Source organism: Xiphophorus hellerii, chromosome 11 (genome assembly GCF_003331165.1).
Source record: "Xiphophorus hellerii strain 12219 chromosome 11, Xiphophorus_hellerii-4.1, whole genome shotgun sequence".
In the NCBI taxonomy this organism is placed as follows: Eukaryota; Metazoa; Chordata; class Actinopteri; order Cyprinodontiformes; family Poeciliidae; genus Xiphophorus; species Xiphophorus hellerii.
Window position 1 is genome coordinate 8,925,621 of NC_045682.1, and position 18,733 is coordinate 8,944,353.

At 40.9% G+C, this 18,733-nt stretch overlaps 1 protein-coding gene across 1 annotated transcript; it reads right to left on the bottom strand.

Moving 5' to 3' along the window:
• On the bottom strand, positions 1-16,311 carry fez1 (fasciculation and elongation protein zeta 1 (zygin I)). The gene is made up of 10 exons (XM_032576302.1): positions 16,015-16,311; positions 12,928-13,276; positions 7,442-7,529; positions 6,729-6,815; positions 5,953-6,118; positions 4,732-5,039; positions 3,402-3,482; positions 2,475-2,550; positions 2,326-2,391; positions 1-954 (listed from the first exon to the last, which is right to left on the bottom strand). Exons 2-10 carry the CDS (start codon positions 13,245-13,247, stop codon positions 938-940), a joined length of 1,209 nt encoding a protein of 402 aa, XP_032432193.1. The 5' UTR covers positions 13,248-13,276; positions 16,015-16,311; the 3' UTR covers positions 1-937.
• Positions 16,312-18,733: the final 2,422 nt, after the last annotated feature.

Below are 18,733 nucleotides of genomic sequence, written 5' to 3' on the forward strand. Positions count from 1 at the left end.
TTGAGGGTAGAAGTTTATTTGAATGAGCAATTAAGCGATGTAACATTCATCTACATGGGGCAAAAGAAAGAAAATATGCAAATACATACACAGTTATTAAAATGATTTTTTTTTTCAGTCACTGAACTTAAAAAAAAACAACAGATGTACACCTCTAGGTGGCTGCGCAGAGTGGAATAACAGTTACAGTAAATAAATGTAAAAAATAATGTACAACATAATATATATATATTAATATTTCAAATTAAATAATACAAAAAAAAAAAAGGTTTGAAGAGCACTGGATATTCATTGTGAAAGAAGCTTTGTAACGCACTGCACCCGTAATAGTAGTGTGTTTCTTCTCACTCTAAAGGAACTACAGTACTGAGTTGGCAGAAAAAGGTGCATGGCTTTTGTATTCTTCTGAATCACGTTTCCCCACACAATCCACTTTATATGGATGACTGTATATATGTGTTGAAAAGAGCAATCATTCCGTGATTAACGCCTTTGTAAATAAATTCAGTCGAAACTTAACAAAAACCGTGTCTGTCAGAGCAAAAGCATGACAACGAAACAAGAGATGACAAGACAAGAGAGAAGTGATATCTGAAACTGGATCCCTGCACCGAAGTGATCTCTTGTGATCGTTAAACAGCTTATCATGCTCCATTAGTGAAGTCCTGTAAAAGTGGGACTGGACCGTCCCGGTCGCTTTTTCAGGCGGCGGCCATTTCGGTGTCTGGCCTGAGATGGGTGTGCAGGAAAGGACGAGGTGAGCTCAGCAGGAGGCAGTAGTCGTCGTTTAGATGGATGAGATAATGTGGATGGTGTCGATCCATGGTTGGTAATGGGGAGCTCATGCAGACTGGGCCAGAGGTAAGGAAGGTTAGGAAAGTCCTGGGGGAGGGGGGTCGGTTTCTCTGTCACACTTCACTCCTGGTATGACGGTTCTTTAGGTGGGACAGAGAACTGGAAGGGAAGATAAATCAAATTAAACCGCTCAGTGATTCTTGAGAAGTGGGACAAAATGGGTTTAAATTTTTCCTAAATTTTTTAAAATTATTCCTCAAGCTTATATATGACAAATAATGTTTTGGAAATGTATAGATGCTAAGGTGCAGGCTCCCAGGTGCAATTTTTTTTTTTTTAAATTAAATTTTTTAATGGACCTGACCCAGAACATTGTCATCACCATCTGACAAAAATAAATGTAAAATTATTATTTTTTTAATGACCCTATTAGTGATATTTTTACTCAGTTTTACAGACAAATGCTTCTCAAGAAACAAAAGAAATATTATTTAAGACAAAAAAACAACATAAAGTCCATCTGACAGAGTTGACTGCATGTTGGAGTTGACACGGAAGTGAAGGTGGTGACAAACTAGCGAGTAAAAAGAAATACTTAATACATGTGAAGTAAAGCCATTTATGTAAAATACATTAAATGAATTAACTGCACATTTAAGTGAGATTTGTCAACACTGTCACTGAAAGAGTCACACCATCAGAGTTAAAAACTCTGTGTTGACATCTGACGGAGTTGACGAAATGCCAAACCACCTCAATTTATATGATGTTATTCTGAAGGAGGCCATATTGTAGCTCATCAGGTCCATGAAATCGTTACAGTTTACTAAAATTAAGCTTTTATTTCACAAAACTTCATCAAAATTTTGTAAATTGTCAGTTATGGTGTTGACACATCATGGTTGTGACGAACAACTTGGGAATAAAACAGAAGAAAAAACTAAAGACATAAGCTAACTAGAGCTGCTTAGCCCTCTTAGCAAAGGAAGAGAAAGGAAGAGGTCATGGGGTCCTCAGAAGTTCTGATGCCCCCCAATAATGCCTGATTGTTTTACATTCTTTTTATGTCTGACGGTGTTGACAAAAACTTGGGACAAATTTCAGTTGAGTTGGAAAATATAGAAAAATGATTTTTAATTCAATTTATTGATACATTTATAATTATTTATTTGAATACTTATACTTAATTGTCATAATATATTATCTTAGTATTCCTTTAATTGTTTTAAACTATTATAATGTATTGAGTTTTGCTCCAGGACAAGGGATTTTAAAGGCACCATCCACCTGCTACAATGTTTAAAATAAAAAATATTCAGCAAATATTCAGGAAAACATACATTGTTGTGCTCACATGGCCCAGGTTAGTTTTGTCAGATATTTGAAAAAATTATATTATGTGTATATTTTATTCCAATTTTGTGCTTTATCCATAGGACCTGTTTTGTCCCTCTTCTCAAGCATCACTGCGCTGCATTCTTGTCAGATTAAGCAGCTCGCTGATTCCTGGAAGAGTTTGGATGTGTTTACCTTTTAATATGTAGTCGGTCAGCAGTGTAGGCACCTTCTCACTGTCTTCCTTCATGGCGTAGAGGACTGTTTGGAGAAAAGGTTCACAGCAATTTTACATGTCGAACCTGGCGATCGATTCTCACGTTCAGTCTCATGCGGAGGCTTACTTTTTGTGAGCATCTGCAGGTCGTCCACAGATGGAGGGGTGGTTTTCTTCTCATATGGAATCACAGTGTTCAGATACTGAAACAAAGCCAAAGTTCAGAGCGTTTACCAAGAACGAGAAGTGATGAAAGCAGCAGGCTGCCACCGATGTGTACCACTGAATGCAAACACGTAGAACAAGAGACTCTGACTTTTTTTCTTCTTTTTTTTTTGCGTGGTCATCCAGGATACTTATTAAATGTGATGTCAATCTTTTGGGCGAACGGCTTACAACGCCACAGTGATCCACTGAAGAAGAACGTCACACAGCCACGCCCTGTTTACGGAAGTATGGACGCTGCCGTCTAGGGATCGATTTTAGTTATTCAGCAATGGGATCCAACAGCATCATTACAAGTTGAGAACAAGACAAAAGTAGCTAATGAAAAGAAAAGCATACTAATGGCAACGGCCTGTGACTTTAGCTTCTGTTTGGATGCGTCTTGAACCAGGAGTGGTGCGATTGGGATGTGATGCACGTCTCTCACTCAGACTTCTTTCATAATTTCATAATTATAATTTTCAGAAATTGCTTGCATCCAGATGTAGATGTAAGGATTCAGATAGAGTGTTGGTGGATGAGGATGCTGTGGACAGGAAGGATCTCCAGTAGCAGTCAGTCTTGCAAAAACTGTAGAGGAACTATAGCAGTAGCAGAACTTATCTTACCAACGCTTTTAAGCCTCAGGCGGTTAACGTCTATTACATCTACCACAAAAAAATAAAAGTAAAAAAAAATGTATCACCAGAAAACCAAACGTTGCACCAGTTGCCCACATAGACAACTGGTGCCGGCTAAGCTTTCAGCTAAATTTTCTATTCAGCAAAACAGTATAGAAGATTCAATTATCATTAGTTAAGAGAGCTAACATGATGAGTCAGCACATTACCTGCTTCTCATTTCCTGTGCTTCCAAATGTCTGCCTGATGCCCGTCTGCAGGATGTTGGAGAGGCCCTCCATGCTGAAGCGCTATGGATCACAACCAACCAACCACACACACACACACACACACACCCCCACACACAATGAGGGACTGTTAAAAGTATGGGTTTTTTTTTTGCAAAGCTGTGCTGATATCTGTATATCATTACTATCAGTTCTCTTTATTTCTTATAAACAGCATATTTACAGTATTAAGTAGCTCAAAGTAGAACTACGGACATAGTTTTCGTTTATTTGCTCAACATTATCAGCACAGATTCAGGTATCTGCTCTCTCAGATAAAACCAACGTTTGTGCATTGCATGTAGGAAAAATCCATTAGGCCTGTGTTATTGAGCAGGAGCAGAGCGAGCTGAACTGGGCTGTTAATAGACATAGATGTTCCTGTAAGATCATTTAGTGTGTAATGGATCTGACATCCATTAGTGGAAGAGCCAGAGAAGGAAAGAGGAAGAGCAACCGGATTCCGGGATGTCACTTTTCTGTGATTACCTTAAAGACATAACCTTTTGAAAATAATAACACTTTTAATAACTTTTATAAAAAATAAATATATATTTTTTAAACTGTTTCTGTGGTTTGAAAGCATGGCATGCGACAGGTAATCTGTGAAATACTCCAGCTCTTTTGAATTCACCCAGTGATCCACAGCTTTCCAGAAAGAACCAATCAGAGCCAGGAGGAGGGTCTTAGTGCTGTCAATCACCTTCCATGTGGCACAGCTCATCCTCTCCCATCCCTTGACATGAATTAGTTAGCATAGCAACAGATGACTACGGATAAACTGTAAGTTGTTTGTCTGCCATTAGCACATTTAGCAGCGAGTACATTAGACTGATTGACGGTGCTAAGACTATCCTGGCTCTGATTGGTTGATTTTGGCTGGAGTGGTGCATTTCTTCAGGCTACCATAGTAGCTCAGGAGGAAGGTGGATCTTTCCACAGACTATCTGTCTCATATTATACTGTCATGACATGGTGACAGCTTTAGCAAAAATGTTAAAAACATATTTTCTATCATAAAAGTTGCATACTGTACCTCTAAGTCCACATCTCATTCGTTTTCATTCACAGTGATCTGAAAATCATCCTAATTACCAGAAGCAAAAGCTTGAAAACATCAGTTTGTATGAAATGAATCTACAGTATATAATGAGTATCAGTTGAGTTTCTGACAAGAACAAGTACGAACCCATTTGTTTTTTTTGTTTTTTTTTTAATGGGTCTGGAACATATAGATCCTAATAGAGTAGTGGAAATAATTCCGTGTATTCACCTTGACCGGCATGGTGCCGGTCTTCTGACCAGAAGAGGCGGTGTTGCCCCCATTGGAGGGCACCGTCCCGCCCCCCTGCAGGCTGAGCGCCTTGTCCCGCCGTTTGCGCTTGCTGCTGTCCCGCTGCTCCTTCTGCCTGTTCTGCACCTCCATCAGAGCTGTGATGAACGTGTTCTTCACCTCCTTCTCGAACTCCAGCTCCTCCCGCCGGGCCAGCTGGTTGACCAGCTCCTCCGAGTACTCCCGGATGGCGGCCTCCACCCTGTGCAGCAGCTCGATCAGCGCTGAGCTGGGCATGCAGCTGAGGCCTGCAGGACGGGAAACGAGGGGAAAAGACGAGACGGTGAGAGCCTGCCAGGAGAAAAGCAACCACACGACCACAACCAAACTCTTCGGGCAACACAGAAAATGCTGAAGCTGTTAAAAGAAACAGTCCTAAATTTACTGAGAGAGGTTATTATTTGCATAACGTAACCCAGTAGAAGATGAAACACCAAGAGGAAAAAAGTAGGAGCTAGATTTTACAACGCTATCAAATAAACTTAGCAAATAAACAGTGTAGATGCTAAATGAAAGTCAAAAGCAATAAACTGTTTATTTCCTTATATTTATGACCATGCGTATTCATGGCAGCCATATTGGGGTTTTGTTGTCTTCAATAAAAGAGCTACACTTTGTTAAGAATTTTTAATATTTTCTATCTGACTGAGAAATGTCCACTTTAGATGGAACAATGTGTTACTGTATTATATGACTATAAACAGGGTTATGAGTCAAAACGCTTCTCTTTAAGGCCACAGATACTGCTATTAGAATATAAACAGTCCTAAAAAAGTAACTTCTTTTAATACAAAGATACATTTTCTTATTTGCGCAGCTACAAGAATAACCTTGTTTATAATTGTATGTAATCTGTTAGTTAGGGATAGGGTTAAACATGTGTTATGCATATTATTTCAACATGTTGGGTTTTAGTTTTTCACAGACTTTTCCATTTTTGTTTGATTTTTATTAAATAAATAACAAATATATAATGGGTGATTTTGTACACTTGATTTTATATAATCTGATAAAGACCAGAATGCCTACAGACTAAAACCTCTCACCATGAGTGCAGTCCGGCAGTCTGACAACATGAGGAAGCCCAAAGAGTAAGAAAACCTAATAAATCTTTAAATTGACGTCGCCCAAATTTACAACCAGGACTCTTTTCTCCTCTACCTTCGTAGGAGCAGTTGTTGTTGGAGGCCTGGGACAGCTGCCTGATCTCCTCCAGCAGGGAGGGGTTGGTCCTGGAGGAGCACAGGCTGCTCTCCTCCTCATCCTCCTCCTCGGTTTCACCGGGATCTGGAGAGTTCTCCATCATCTCAACAATCTCCTCAATGACCTGAGACAGAGAGAGAGAGATTCGCCAAAACACTCAATACTATTTTCACTGGAGATGATGAAGAGTTTGTCGCAGAGGAGTTTGTTGGTCAACGAATTTGCACTCTTGCTTCCTGGATAAGACCCAAGAATATTTTTTTGTGAAACGATTTTGGTGATTTAATCTACTCTCAGGCTCTGACAGAGACGGCAGACAGCAGACACTCACCCTGGCTTCCTCTCTGTCCACGCACTAATAACCTTTCTGTTTTCCTAGAGAAGTAGCTGATCGGAGGTGCAGCGTGCTTTTGATCAGTGCTGGATTTCTACTTGACACAGCAGCTCCTTCAGCAAACCGACTGTTTCACAGTTCAGGCTCCAAGAGAATCAAAACGTTCTATGCGAGTTCACGAGCCCGGAGCTCCGTTGCAGTTGAGAACATCTGATAAATCCACAGTATTTTTGCAAACTTTAACCTAACGTCATTTTTACATGTTCGCTCTGCCCGCATTAGTTGTGCAAACAACAAGCAAATTCAGGTAAAAGCTGAAATAAAACAAGTTCTTAGGAGGAATGGCTACATCACATTTTAAAGTGGCAGCCTCCTCGTTTTCTTCATGTCACACACGAACCTGATCTGCTGTAATCAGAGGCTCTTCGTTCAGGCAGTTGGCGTTCTCGTTCTTCTCATTCATTTCCTCCTCCTCTTTTTCATGGATCTGAAAATCAGGAGAACATTTTTTTTCTTTTAAATATTAAATGGCTTCATGACTTCATGGTCCTATAATCAGTCAGGTAGTCACCCCGTCTTTAAGACTTTTAAGACCGGGCAGAATAGTGATGCGTCGTAGAATTCGTTGAAGAAATCGTTGCATTCATTAATTTATGCATTTATTATTCACCAATAAGGATAACGGTTGAGTCCAAAATGTTTCTCAAACGTCTGCAAAACAGAATGAAACTATGAGAGATGCTAACACATAACATGGGCTCAATGCATTCCCACTGTACTGCCACTGACCAGTAAAATTAAAAACATGTTCACAAGTAAAACTCAACAAGAGGCTGGGATGCTGCATACTGACAGGACAAAACAGGACATATGTTGAAAATATAAGAAAAAAAATATATATATATATAAAAAAGAAGGAAATAAATTTGTTTAATTTGGGCTCGTATCGACTCTTTAGGAAATTGATTAAAATTCTGGTGCTTTTTTTCCCCCAGAAGCTTTGCAATATCTGGCCACATGTAAGTTAAATCGACCTAAAACCAAGAAATGACAAAATAACAATTATGAATAAAGAGTCAAGTAAAAGGCAGAGATTTTTAGAGAACGGTGTACCTCGTGGTCAGACAGGTTGCCGTTGAGTCCCTCGGAGTTGAGGCCGTCCCAGGTGGAGATGTAGTTGTCGGTTAGAGCGTCCCACACACTGCGATGAGAAACACACAAACACTCAGAAGAGGAAACACTGAACCAAATATAAGGCAGAGTAACCGTTTTGGTTACTCGAGTGCAAAGAAACTCTGCATAAAAAGAAAAAAAAGATTATTATTTGGTCGAGATGTGTGCTTAGCTGAGATTGAAATAAAGTTCCTCACATCATTGTGCGGAGCGGCGACTGACAGAGGAGGCGAACAATAGCACTGAGAGAGTCTTGGACTTTTCAGTGTTTTTTTTTTTTTTTTCCTGCTTTGCTTACAGACGGCCCTGCTGCCCTGCTGCCCTGCTCCCACTGGCACAATGAGCACAGAGGAGTCCTTTCAGCTCGGCAGATTACCTCACCGCTCATGCCCGCCTGCCGAGGCTGCAGACTGCAACTCAAACGTTCAACAACATTTTCAGTTTTTATTTTATTTATGTACCTGTGATGTTGTGGTTGTTGTGGGCCATTTTGGTCAGCTGAGGTTGTAAATATGCTGCATAATCAAACTTTGACTTGACTTCTGCACTTTTCTGGAGGTTTGTTCCAGATTAGAGGAGCATAACAATTGAATGCTGCTTATGCTTTGGTTTAGTCTTGGGGAGGCACTTGCAGCAGAAGGCACGAGTGGTGTGGAAGGTTAATACAATGATATATTTTGGTGCTTAGGCATTCAGTGATTTACAGACTAACAGACAGATCTTTTTGGAACCTTAAATATCAGACAAAAAGCCTCCAGTTTGTCCTAAATGCTGCTGGGAGAGTTTGGATGATGGCGCTGTCCTTCTGCCGTCTGTCCTGCGGGGTTTGGAGCTCCGTGTTACAAAGCTGTGCTACTGTGTTTGTGGGCTAGTTGCCACTGAACAGCAATCATTCTGCTTAACACTCCACTCTCCATCAGCTTGTTGGCTTGCTATAACTCGTACCAGGCAGCGACTGCGGGAATTAAGTCAGAAAATACCAGAATGGGTTCTGAGCCAAACTGCAGATTAATGTACAGGACTTCTGCTGGTTCGTGTACCTGCCGGGTTTCTGTTGAATCAGATAAAGCGGAAATGTTTCTCCTATGTCATACGATCTTGTCAGCATTCGGAACATCAATACTGTCTCACTTTCTATTAATAAATGCTTGTAGGTTGTGTATAAGTAGCACTGATGGGACTAAATAACAAGTGATGGAGAATACTTGATGCCACGATTTACTCTAGATGCCGTGAAAAGCATAAAATCCGGACTTTGTTCATTTGTCTGGCCACCACATCGGATGCGATATATGCCAGGTTTTCACACACAGGCCTCTTTTTTGTGCTTTCTTGAGCTGCTTTCAACCTAGTTGAACATTGCTTGGAATCGTGCGTTTCTTTCTTTAAACCCTCCTGTTACGGCCCTGGGCCTTAAGGGCTGGGCTGCAGGTGTTGCTTTTGTCTGTCTTTGTGCTCCTCCCCTTTGCAGGTGTTTCTGATCCGTTGATTTGGAGCGCAGATCAAAAATCAACAGGTGGTCGATTTTTGACCATCTGTTGATCAATCCGTTGATCCACTTGGGTTGTTGTGGGTGTGACTCTCCATGTTTTGTTGGTCATTATGTGATAAGGAGAATCCTGGAGAAACTTTGTAAAGCAGTGATGTGACCTTTTGGTGTTGTGGAGATGTTGGCTCACTATTGGTTGACGCCCTTTTGGTGTTGCTGGCTGAGAGACAGCAGTAACTTTGAGTATGGTGCTGGACCATGCTAAGGGTGATCATGTTGTGGGTGTCGCTCTCCATATTCTGTTGGTCACTTGCTTGGTTACTTGACTTATGGAGCAACGTTTTGTGGTAGTGGACCACTTGTTGCTGTGACCTTTTGTGTTGGGTAACACCAATTCAGATCAGGCCTTAACTCCCCTCATTTGCACATTTGAGTTTGTCTTTGGTTTTGCACTTCAACACTTCCATATGCACTCATACAACACATCCAAGCATTTGCATTACACCACTGATACTGACATCCACAGTCCATTGTTGTTTTTGTTAATAAATATTCCTTTTTATGCACTTTAACCACTGCATGGCCTCCCGTTTTGTTATGACTTTGAGCCAGTCGTAACACATCCCTTCTCACATCAAAATCGGGCTATATTTAGAACGATCGGGCTCCACGAAGAGCAGCGGCGTCTGCGTCTGTGCCTCAGAGCCCGCTCACTCAAAGCAGTAGGGTCTGGCAGTCAGCTGGTGGAGAGGCCACAACTGAAGCAGAGCCAAAGTTAACTGAGGCGTAGGCAAATTCACACTGAATAATTCAGCATGCAGCTCAACAAGGTGGCGGAGAGAATCGGGTTCTGACTGATGGACTGTTTTGGTACATCGTGGCCTTCGCGAGGAATCCTTTGTTCCGGTTTTGGCGCAGAGACACTATTTTTGTCTCAGTACCACTGAGTGGTACGAAATGAATGGTTACAAAATGCTTGTGTTGCTAAGCAGTTAGCCTGAAAAGGAAATGAATGGACGTCCTCTGTATGAATGCGGTCACCTCAGAGGAGTTTTTTTTTGTAATGTTTTAGTATATCAGTATGTTTTTCAGTATTTGCTTAAAGCCCATATTTTAGTAAATGAGTATATTTGACTGTAGAACAAATTCTGATACACTGAAAAACAATAAGATAAAACAAAATGTGGGAAAAATGTCTTATAAGTTAAGTAAAACCAAGATAAGTACTAGATCCACTGACAGCACTAGATATGTCAGTGGATCTAGTACTTCATAAATATTAAGGAATTATTGATATATATATATTGTACCCCCCAGGGGGTCTTTTTGTGGGCTCTAGTGTCCCTTATTTTTTGAAAGTAGGCTGACAGGAAAGGGGGAAGGAGAGGGGGGAAGACATGCATCAAATGTCGCCGGGTCCGGGAGTCGAACCCGCGACAGCCGCGTCGAGGACTCAAGGTCTCCAAACATGGTTCGCGCTAACCCCTACGCCACCACGGCACGCCCATTAAGGAATTATTAACATACAAGTTCCTATATCTTGCTTAAATGTTACAAGTTCGCTTTGCCTTATTTGAAATGCACTAAGATATTTTTACTAGAAAGTAGAACCAGAATACTTGGTAAGATTTTGTGTTTTTGCAGTGCACAGTAATGTTTTGACATACTTAAGTATGTTCACAGTCAGACTAGCCATCAGTATATTTCAAGCATTTTTCAAGATCACATAAAATCTGTTATTTTTGGAACAGCAGAGAACCAAATTGCATATTATTGTTAGTGTTTTACCCAAATATTATATCAAAAATCTAAATAGATTTATCTGTCAGCAGAGAACATTTCTACCATTTTTGTTCTTCCTTACAAAGCATAAACTAACAATACAGATGATGTGGGCTTATATTAGGTGACATGTCTTTGGATAGTTGCTTATCATACTCAAATTTTAACTTCAACAGAGAACACTGGTCATCTTTATGTGACTATGAATCTCCATGGAAACATTTTGCCATATAGTCATTCAATGTTTCAATCAGTCATCTTTAGGTGACTGGTGCATACATTCTGTCTGAATTGATATTTATTTCTGCTTTACTCTGACTCTACATCTTATAATCTGTTTCCAAATGAAACATTTCCAAATGTACAAATGTACTGTTAATCTGCAGCTAAGCCGTTGCCTTCAGGAAGCTTGATCTGCTCTATCTGCACTGTGGTGGTGAGCTGTTTTCAAAAGTCAGATGGCTGCAGCGTTCAGACCAAATGGATCCCAGCTACAAAATGTTTGCTAATTCACCCCATTGGATGTTTAATGTTTTTTATTGCTTTTACAAATCAGTTATTAATACAATTTTGTTGATTTGGCCAAACAGTTCAATTAAAGTTCAACCCCTTTAATTGAACAGAGACCCAGCCATTTGGTGCTCGCACAATGATGTAAATCACCTGAGTGCTGTGAGTGTGTCTCCAGTGATTGTAGTATAAAGACACCTGCATTTGCTAGGACAGTTCACTGGTTAATCAGGATTCCTGGCTCCTATAACAGCATGAAGACTCCAAGTAAATCAGAGAGGATGTTCATGAAAAGTATCGGTCGAGGGATGGACACAAAAACCCCTAATGTACTGAACATCATTTGGAGTTCAGTTAAATCATCATCAAGAAGGAATGTGGCCGCCCTCACAACCTGAGAGACCGAGAAACAAGAAGACTGGAGTTGCCGTGACTACGCCGAAGGAAGCGACAACTGTTGTTCTTGTCAAGGCTTTCTGGGAGAACGGCAATGAGAGCCACTGATGGAGAAAATTCAAATGAAGTCTCTACTGAAGTTTGTCAAAAGGCATGTGGGAGACATGTGGCTAAGAGGAAGAAAGTTCTGTGGTCTGATGAGACCAAAATGGAGATTTTTTTGTTTTTGTTTTGCCACCATGTTTGATGGATAAATATGGTAGAAGGTAAAAATAAATGCAGCAAAATGTATAGACTTTCTGCAGGACAATTTGTTTCCATCTGCCAGAGAACCACAGCTTCAGAAAACATTTACTTTCCATCAAGACAACGACTCTAAGCGTCCAGCCGAAGCTACACAGAGATGCTCTGAAGACAACAAGGTGGAACCTCTGGAGTGTCCAGACTTCAGCCCCATAGAGAGTTTGATTCTGGACTTGAGAAGAGCCATTTACAGCTGATCCCCACCAGATGTGCAGCTTGACCGAAACCGATCCACACCGACTCCGTACTGGGATTACAGCCGAAGGTGCATCGAAATACTGAGTTAACAGGGATGTTTATGAAATCACTTGTTTTTTGTTTACATTTTTTCATTTAATTTTCTTTATTTTGTAGAAATGAGTTTTCTGTTTGAAGGGAATGTCTCTGGAAATGCTATAAGTCATTTGGTGCTTACCAGGTTCTCAGATGATCTGAATCTGATAGGAAGTGAACAAAAACAAACCGGAGACTCCAAACTGTCCTTATTGATTGAAACCAAAACAGAAAATCTGAACTGGGAAACACTGACGACACCGTTTACCACCTGGTTTCACAGCTTTACAGCAAGACATAAAAGTTTAAATTAGGTCAATAATTCTTGAATATTAATGAGAAAAAATATTAGTTCCACTGGCAGATTTTTTTCACTTATAACAGTGCAAAATGTCTTCGAGGAACTATTAGTTTTTATATATCTTCTAAAGAAAAATAGCAACTTAAATGTATATTTTGCTAAAAAAGTTACCTGGAAGTTAGTTTTGTCTTATTTCATGTGTACTAAGTTGCTTCCACTGGAAACTGGACACAAAACACTTGGTGAGACTTTCTGTATTTGCTGTGTGAACACTGGTAATCCCTGATTACGCAATAACAGACCAAGACTAAAAGCCTTGGAGAAATGCCAGAAAGTGCTCCATCAGCCAGAGGTTTCAAGTCGGTAACTCACTCTTCATCCTGCAGCCGTTCCTCATCCTCCTGGCTGTGGGCCTGGTTCCGAATCGGTGCCAGGCCTTCGGTTTTGGTGTTGTAGTTGTGGAAGCAGACGTTGAGTTTCTCATCAAACTCGTTGACCAGATCCTCCATTGACTTGAAGCTCATCATCTCAGAGAAGTTCTCCAGCTCGGAGAAGTCCTCGCGGGTGATGGAGGCCAGAGGGACGGTGGTGGTTGTGGTGGTGCTGGAGTAGGAAGAGTGGTCCCGCTCATCCATCCGGCAGGGCCGCAGGTCCTCGAACTCCTCATCCAAGCACACAAGAGGGGCTTCCATGGTGTCCCCTGGCAGGTTGGGGTCTGGTCCTTACAACAAACAGAAGTAAAATCAAATTTAATGGACCGAGTTTGACTCAGTCCATTTTAGTTTGAAAAAAAAAACAACAGAATTTTTAGTTTCAATCATGAAAGAGGCAATGTTATGCCTGGTTCATAATGCCATTTTATAGCATAATCAACTTACTACATCCAGTTGTTATAAAAATAATGTATCTATCATATATGACTTATGAGAAATTTAACGACTTGAAATTGGGCCTCTGTCTCTTTAAAAACTCCTGTTCTTTCTGAAACTCCGCCTACAGGAAGTCATCACAACATGACTCCTTTATTTACCCTTTAATAATGTTTTTTGTCTGTGTTGCACTGAGAAGTAGCTCGTATAAAGAGCTCTGCAGACGAGCAGTTCCACCAGGTGTTTGCTATTTACTGAAAGCTAGTCTGAAGGAGCTGGGTGGGGGCGGGATGGCTGCACCCATCCCACTTGGAAGCTTGGAAAATGCAGCGCCAAGAAGGAACTGCGTCCGAAGGCAGCGCTAGGTCCAACCAGACAGTTGGACCAGCTGAATGGTTGTCATGGGAGATTGTTAGAGAAAAGGGTTTCTCACACAAGCATGAACGAATAAAGGCAACACTCCAGGTATACTTTTGAGAATAACATGAGAACATGATGTATAGCTCAAAAAAGTCAACTTTACCTAGTACTGTGCCTTTAAGGAGCCTTTAGCACAAAGAGAAGATCAATCAGAGCTTAGCAGTCTCTCGGGATATTTGTTGGCCCTATACTGTCTTCTAAATCATGTCTGCTCCACCTCATCTGGACTGGCACCATGATGTCTAGATAGAGGATGGATGGAGGTAGGTGTGCCAGAAGGGGACCAGGTCCCACAGGGAACCCAACCAGTTGGCTTTACTGGTGAACAGCTAATTATGTACCCCTACTGGGACTGAACTGATGAGGTGTCAAAGATTCTGGGGCGTGAAATTAAATGGAGAAGTCCACCATAAATTACAGTCAGGCTCTCGTTGTGCTGCCCTAATTGTTATTGATAATTCAGTGATTATAAGGTAGTTTTAAAACAGGATTTAGACTTTTTTTTTCTAGCTTCACTGGAGGAAAACATTATTTTTATAAGTGAGCATCCAATCCTTCCAGCTTGGGTGTAAATAAAAGGATTAGGGAGTGACAGCTGAGGCCCTCAAAAAACGAGAACATTTTAAACCTTTTCAGTCCATTTGAACAGAGGTCGAACTCTGTGCCTCGGTCCGGCTCTTTGACGCAGTGTCATTACAGTGGACAGGCCTAAATTTGGTGCTTTTGTGCTTTGCTGGACCGTGGCCTGGTCTAAGTGTGTGAACACAAGGCAGTCCATTTAAAAACAAGCTTGTGCAAGCCTCTTCTTCCTCATCATCCTACTCAGCAAAGTGCTGCTCCGTCTGCAGCCGGAGATCGTCTTTCACCGTCTGCCTGTCTCTGTCTCCATGCCGTCCCACTGGCTTGTTTGTGTTCGTTTTAAAAATGTCTTTCACATCTGGCTCAGGGTTGTTTATTTCAAAAATTTCAGCTCAGACAGTTCAGCGCAAATACATTTTGTCAGTGGAGGAGGGTTAGGTTGTCCTGAGATGTCTCTGTAGTTATACTACTGTAGGCCTACGCTGCTGGAGGACAAACTGAACACTTTTGCTCACGTTCTTCTTCTACTACTCTCCGGTTTACATTCTTTGTTGTTATTTCAACTGTTATGTTTCCTCGATGCAGTCTGCTGGGTTTACCTTGACGGAAAACTTTTTAAACCAATTTGATTAACGAACTGAGCTTAAAACACTATTTGATAACTAGGATCAGTTGGAACGTGTCTATGATTGCACTGAAATGACTCTTGTTGGTAAAGTGTCTTGAAATGACGTTTTATGAATTGGCACTATATAAATAAACCGGATGGAATTGAATTAAATCAGGCCTGATTTGTTTACTGCCTGTCAGTAGAACCAATTAGGAAACTGTGTTTAGCTAAATAAGGAAAACAAACTTGAAAATTGGTAGTTGGTTCTTTTTTTGTCCGAGAAACCCATTATAGGAGATACTAATGCCTTTTCAAAATGTCGTATGGATAAAATAAAATAAAAATTAATTGTCAAAAGCCTTTTTAGGCCTTGCTCGGTCAGATAAGCTAACCAGACATTAAATCCTTCCAACATTACATCGCTACCGTTGTATTTTTTTAAAGAGAGCAGTTCTATAGGTTTTTGTGTCACCCTTTTCAGGAGCCTTTTGGAGTGTGTGAAGCTCTCAGGTGTGTCTCCCCGCCTCACAAGCCTGCAGGTATGGAGACCAGGATGTCTGGTTTCACTTCGTAGTTTTATCTGGACATGAGATTTCATCTTAACGCTGTGATTTCAATGAAGAGCAGAGAGAATGACAGAACTGACCTTTTAAAAAAAGCATAATATGAACTTCCCAGTCATATTTAAAGCACCAGTCTACATAATACCAGCGAGTTGTCTCTCTTATTGGTCTAAACGCTGTGATTTCAGTTAACATTCTCACTACGGAGACAGAAATTACAAAGAAGCATGGGTTTAGCTGATCGGAGGCAGAAGAAAATGAGGCAGTGGGGGAGGGAAAGAGGAGCAGTGAGGAGAGGAGAGGAAGGAAACCATGGTTACAAGATAATGATGACGGCAGAAAGGATGCACACAGAGGTCAGGACTGGACGGACGGACGGCAGGGTGGTGGGACGTAATTGAGTGAAAACGCTGATTACCTGCAGTCAGATGAGCCGCCGATTCTTCTGGCTTTGTGTGTGTGCGAGATCCTCTGAGGCCAGGAAGATCTGTTGTTCTGGCGAAATAAAAATCCGATGATGTGAAGCAGCAGTTACATTCATTCCAGTGTGGAAAAAACAAAAAAACACCCCCCAGAGATAAACGACAGCGGCGTGGAGAGACTGGATCTGTGCTCCTTCCCTCACCCGTTAGCCCACAGCCGCCTTGATCCGTCCTCCCACAGCCCGTTGTTTTCCAATCAATAGGCAGCCAGCACCGCTCCAACAGAGCCTGCGCACTGCTGGGCCTCTGATGACATCAGCTCCCCCCACCCCAAACCCAACCCAACCATCTCTCCCTCCCTCCCTGCCTCCATGCTTTCTCTCCTCTCCTCCTGTCTTTGTTCCTGCCTCCTCCCTGCTTCAGTCTATCCCTAATATTCATGAACGGAGAAAAGGGAGTGGGGGGGGAGGATGCACTTGAGGGACACAACGTTAGCAGCATTTTTTTTTTTCCATCACCTGGCATTTAGAGGGACCGGCTCTTCCTTTGTTGTGTATTCTGAAAGGACGCCATGAGGCGGCGACGATGAAGAAATGGCAAATTGAGAAATCTCCTGCTCTCAAGATGACTTTAATACCTTTAATTTCCCAGGGTTGTGAAGACCTTTTTCATATGCAAGTCTCTTATTAATAAACAACTGAATACGATAGCAGGAGTCATTATTCAAATACACTGGAGAATTATAAAAGGAATATTGAAAGAAGATTCTTTCCCCCATAAAACATTTTACAATAAAGCTCCATCATACATCAGAGATCTGATTGGTCCATATGTTCCTAATAGTACTTCAGGTTTAGTGCTGGTTCTTTAGTTGTCATCTCCCAGTTTGAGTCCATGAGGCAGACGCCCTGTCTACTTATAAGGCTTAACATTTTCAGTTTTGATGAAGCTTATAGTTAGTGACTTAGGTTATCCTGAGGCATCTTGATAGTTTTGATGCTGGAGGACATAATGACCACTTTCCATCAGTTTACTACATTCTCCTACTGCTCTCCAATTGGCCCGATTTGCAGTTGGAGAGTTAAGCTGTTAAGTTCATCCTCGGTCTCTGTTTTTGTTTTGTTTTCTTCTCTTCACAGAAGCTATACTGTATCTGTTCTGGTCTTTCTGTTTAACAGCAGCTGCGTTTCCATTGAGCATAAATGTGCACAAATTGGAATTACGAGTTTTTGTGATAAAAGTTTTTTACGCCTGGACGAGGTGATTTTTAAAGTCATGTCAAAATTTGGATATTTCGCAAAATATCAACGGAAACGCTTCTTTATCATCACTTGAGTCATGTGACCAGATGTTACTACTGGCAGAAAAGACGACAGAAAGTGGTGGGAGGTTATCGGAGCTGCATGTTTTTTAGTGACTTATCGGGTGAATAAATTTATTCGTGTGTGATTTTAATTTCATTCCTTATTTAATGGAAACACCACAATTGCAAAAGTGTGAGGGTTTTTTCTATATTAGCGGGTTATCGACAAAGTTTTGCACACATTTGCAATGGAAACACATCTTGCGACGCCTTTCGGTCCTACAGCTACCGCTGAGCTCATGTTCTCTTCCTATTGACGAAACACTCGTTTCTGTCTCTCTCCCAGCCCAGATGCAACAACTGAACTGACTTTGTGTGCTGATTAAAATCCTTCAGATTGTACTTCTGGCTTAAAGCTTATAAATTCAACTAGACCAGTGTTTTTGTGTTTCCGCTCTGTCTGGCAGCAGATGGCCTCCCACACTAACTCAGGTGCGGTCAGCTGGCCGCTGCTGATGGTTTCCACAAAGACAGTGACCTGATGCAATCGGTCGAGTTTCCTTTGAAAGTGTTTTACTAATTTGGATAATAAACTGAGCTTGACTGCATTGCTCAATAGCTAGGATTAAATTGGAATGAATTGACTTTGAATAGGACAATGCGTTGGGACTGAGTTGACTATAAAAGGATGTTGGATATTTAGGGGGCTTTGACGTTTCATTTGATCTGTTTGCTGAGGAGGGACAGTGCATTAATGAACATTGTGAACAACACAAATGTCACTGGTAAATGGACTTTATTTTTATTGTGCCACTGACCTAACTGATCTGTGAATGCATTCACATCTGTACGCCAAAATGCAGACTAGTAAGATATTTGGGGTTGAAATGTTCCAACACTGAATGTGGGTGGATCGATTCAAAATGTTCACAATATTAATACAAAGTCAACATTAGCATCAGATGCCAGTGTGGTAAGACTGATGTTTAAGTTTCAAATTCCCTCTTGACATTTTATTTAATTTTTTTTCTAGTGTAGTTTCTCAACTCTACCGTAAGAGAAGATTTTGTTTTGATTTGCTCTCAAATGCAAATATTTTTGCACCTGTTTTGTTTTTTTTTTTTTAATTAGTACACAGATTTATTTTGTGTTTATATTATCGTGTTATCTTTCGAAAGTATTTTGTTGACACCTACAAACTTTATCTAAATTTCTTAACAAAATATTTCAAAGGAAAACCCACAAAAACGCTTAAAAGTCAGAAGTCTGCTTGTATCATTCTTAAATAATTGGTAATGGTATTGACTGGAATACTGGTCCTGTTTTTATTTCACATCCAAAATGTGCAGCATTGCACACCTCAATCCAAGGCTGCAGCACATACTGATACTAAAAAGTAAAAACACTGCTTC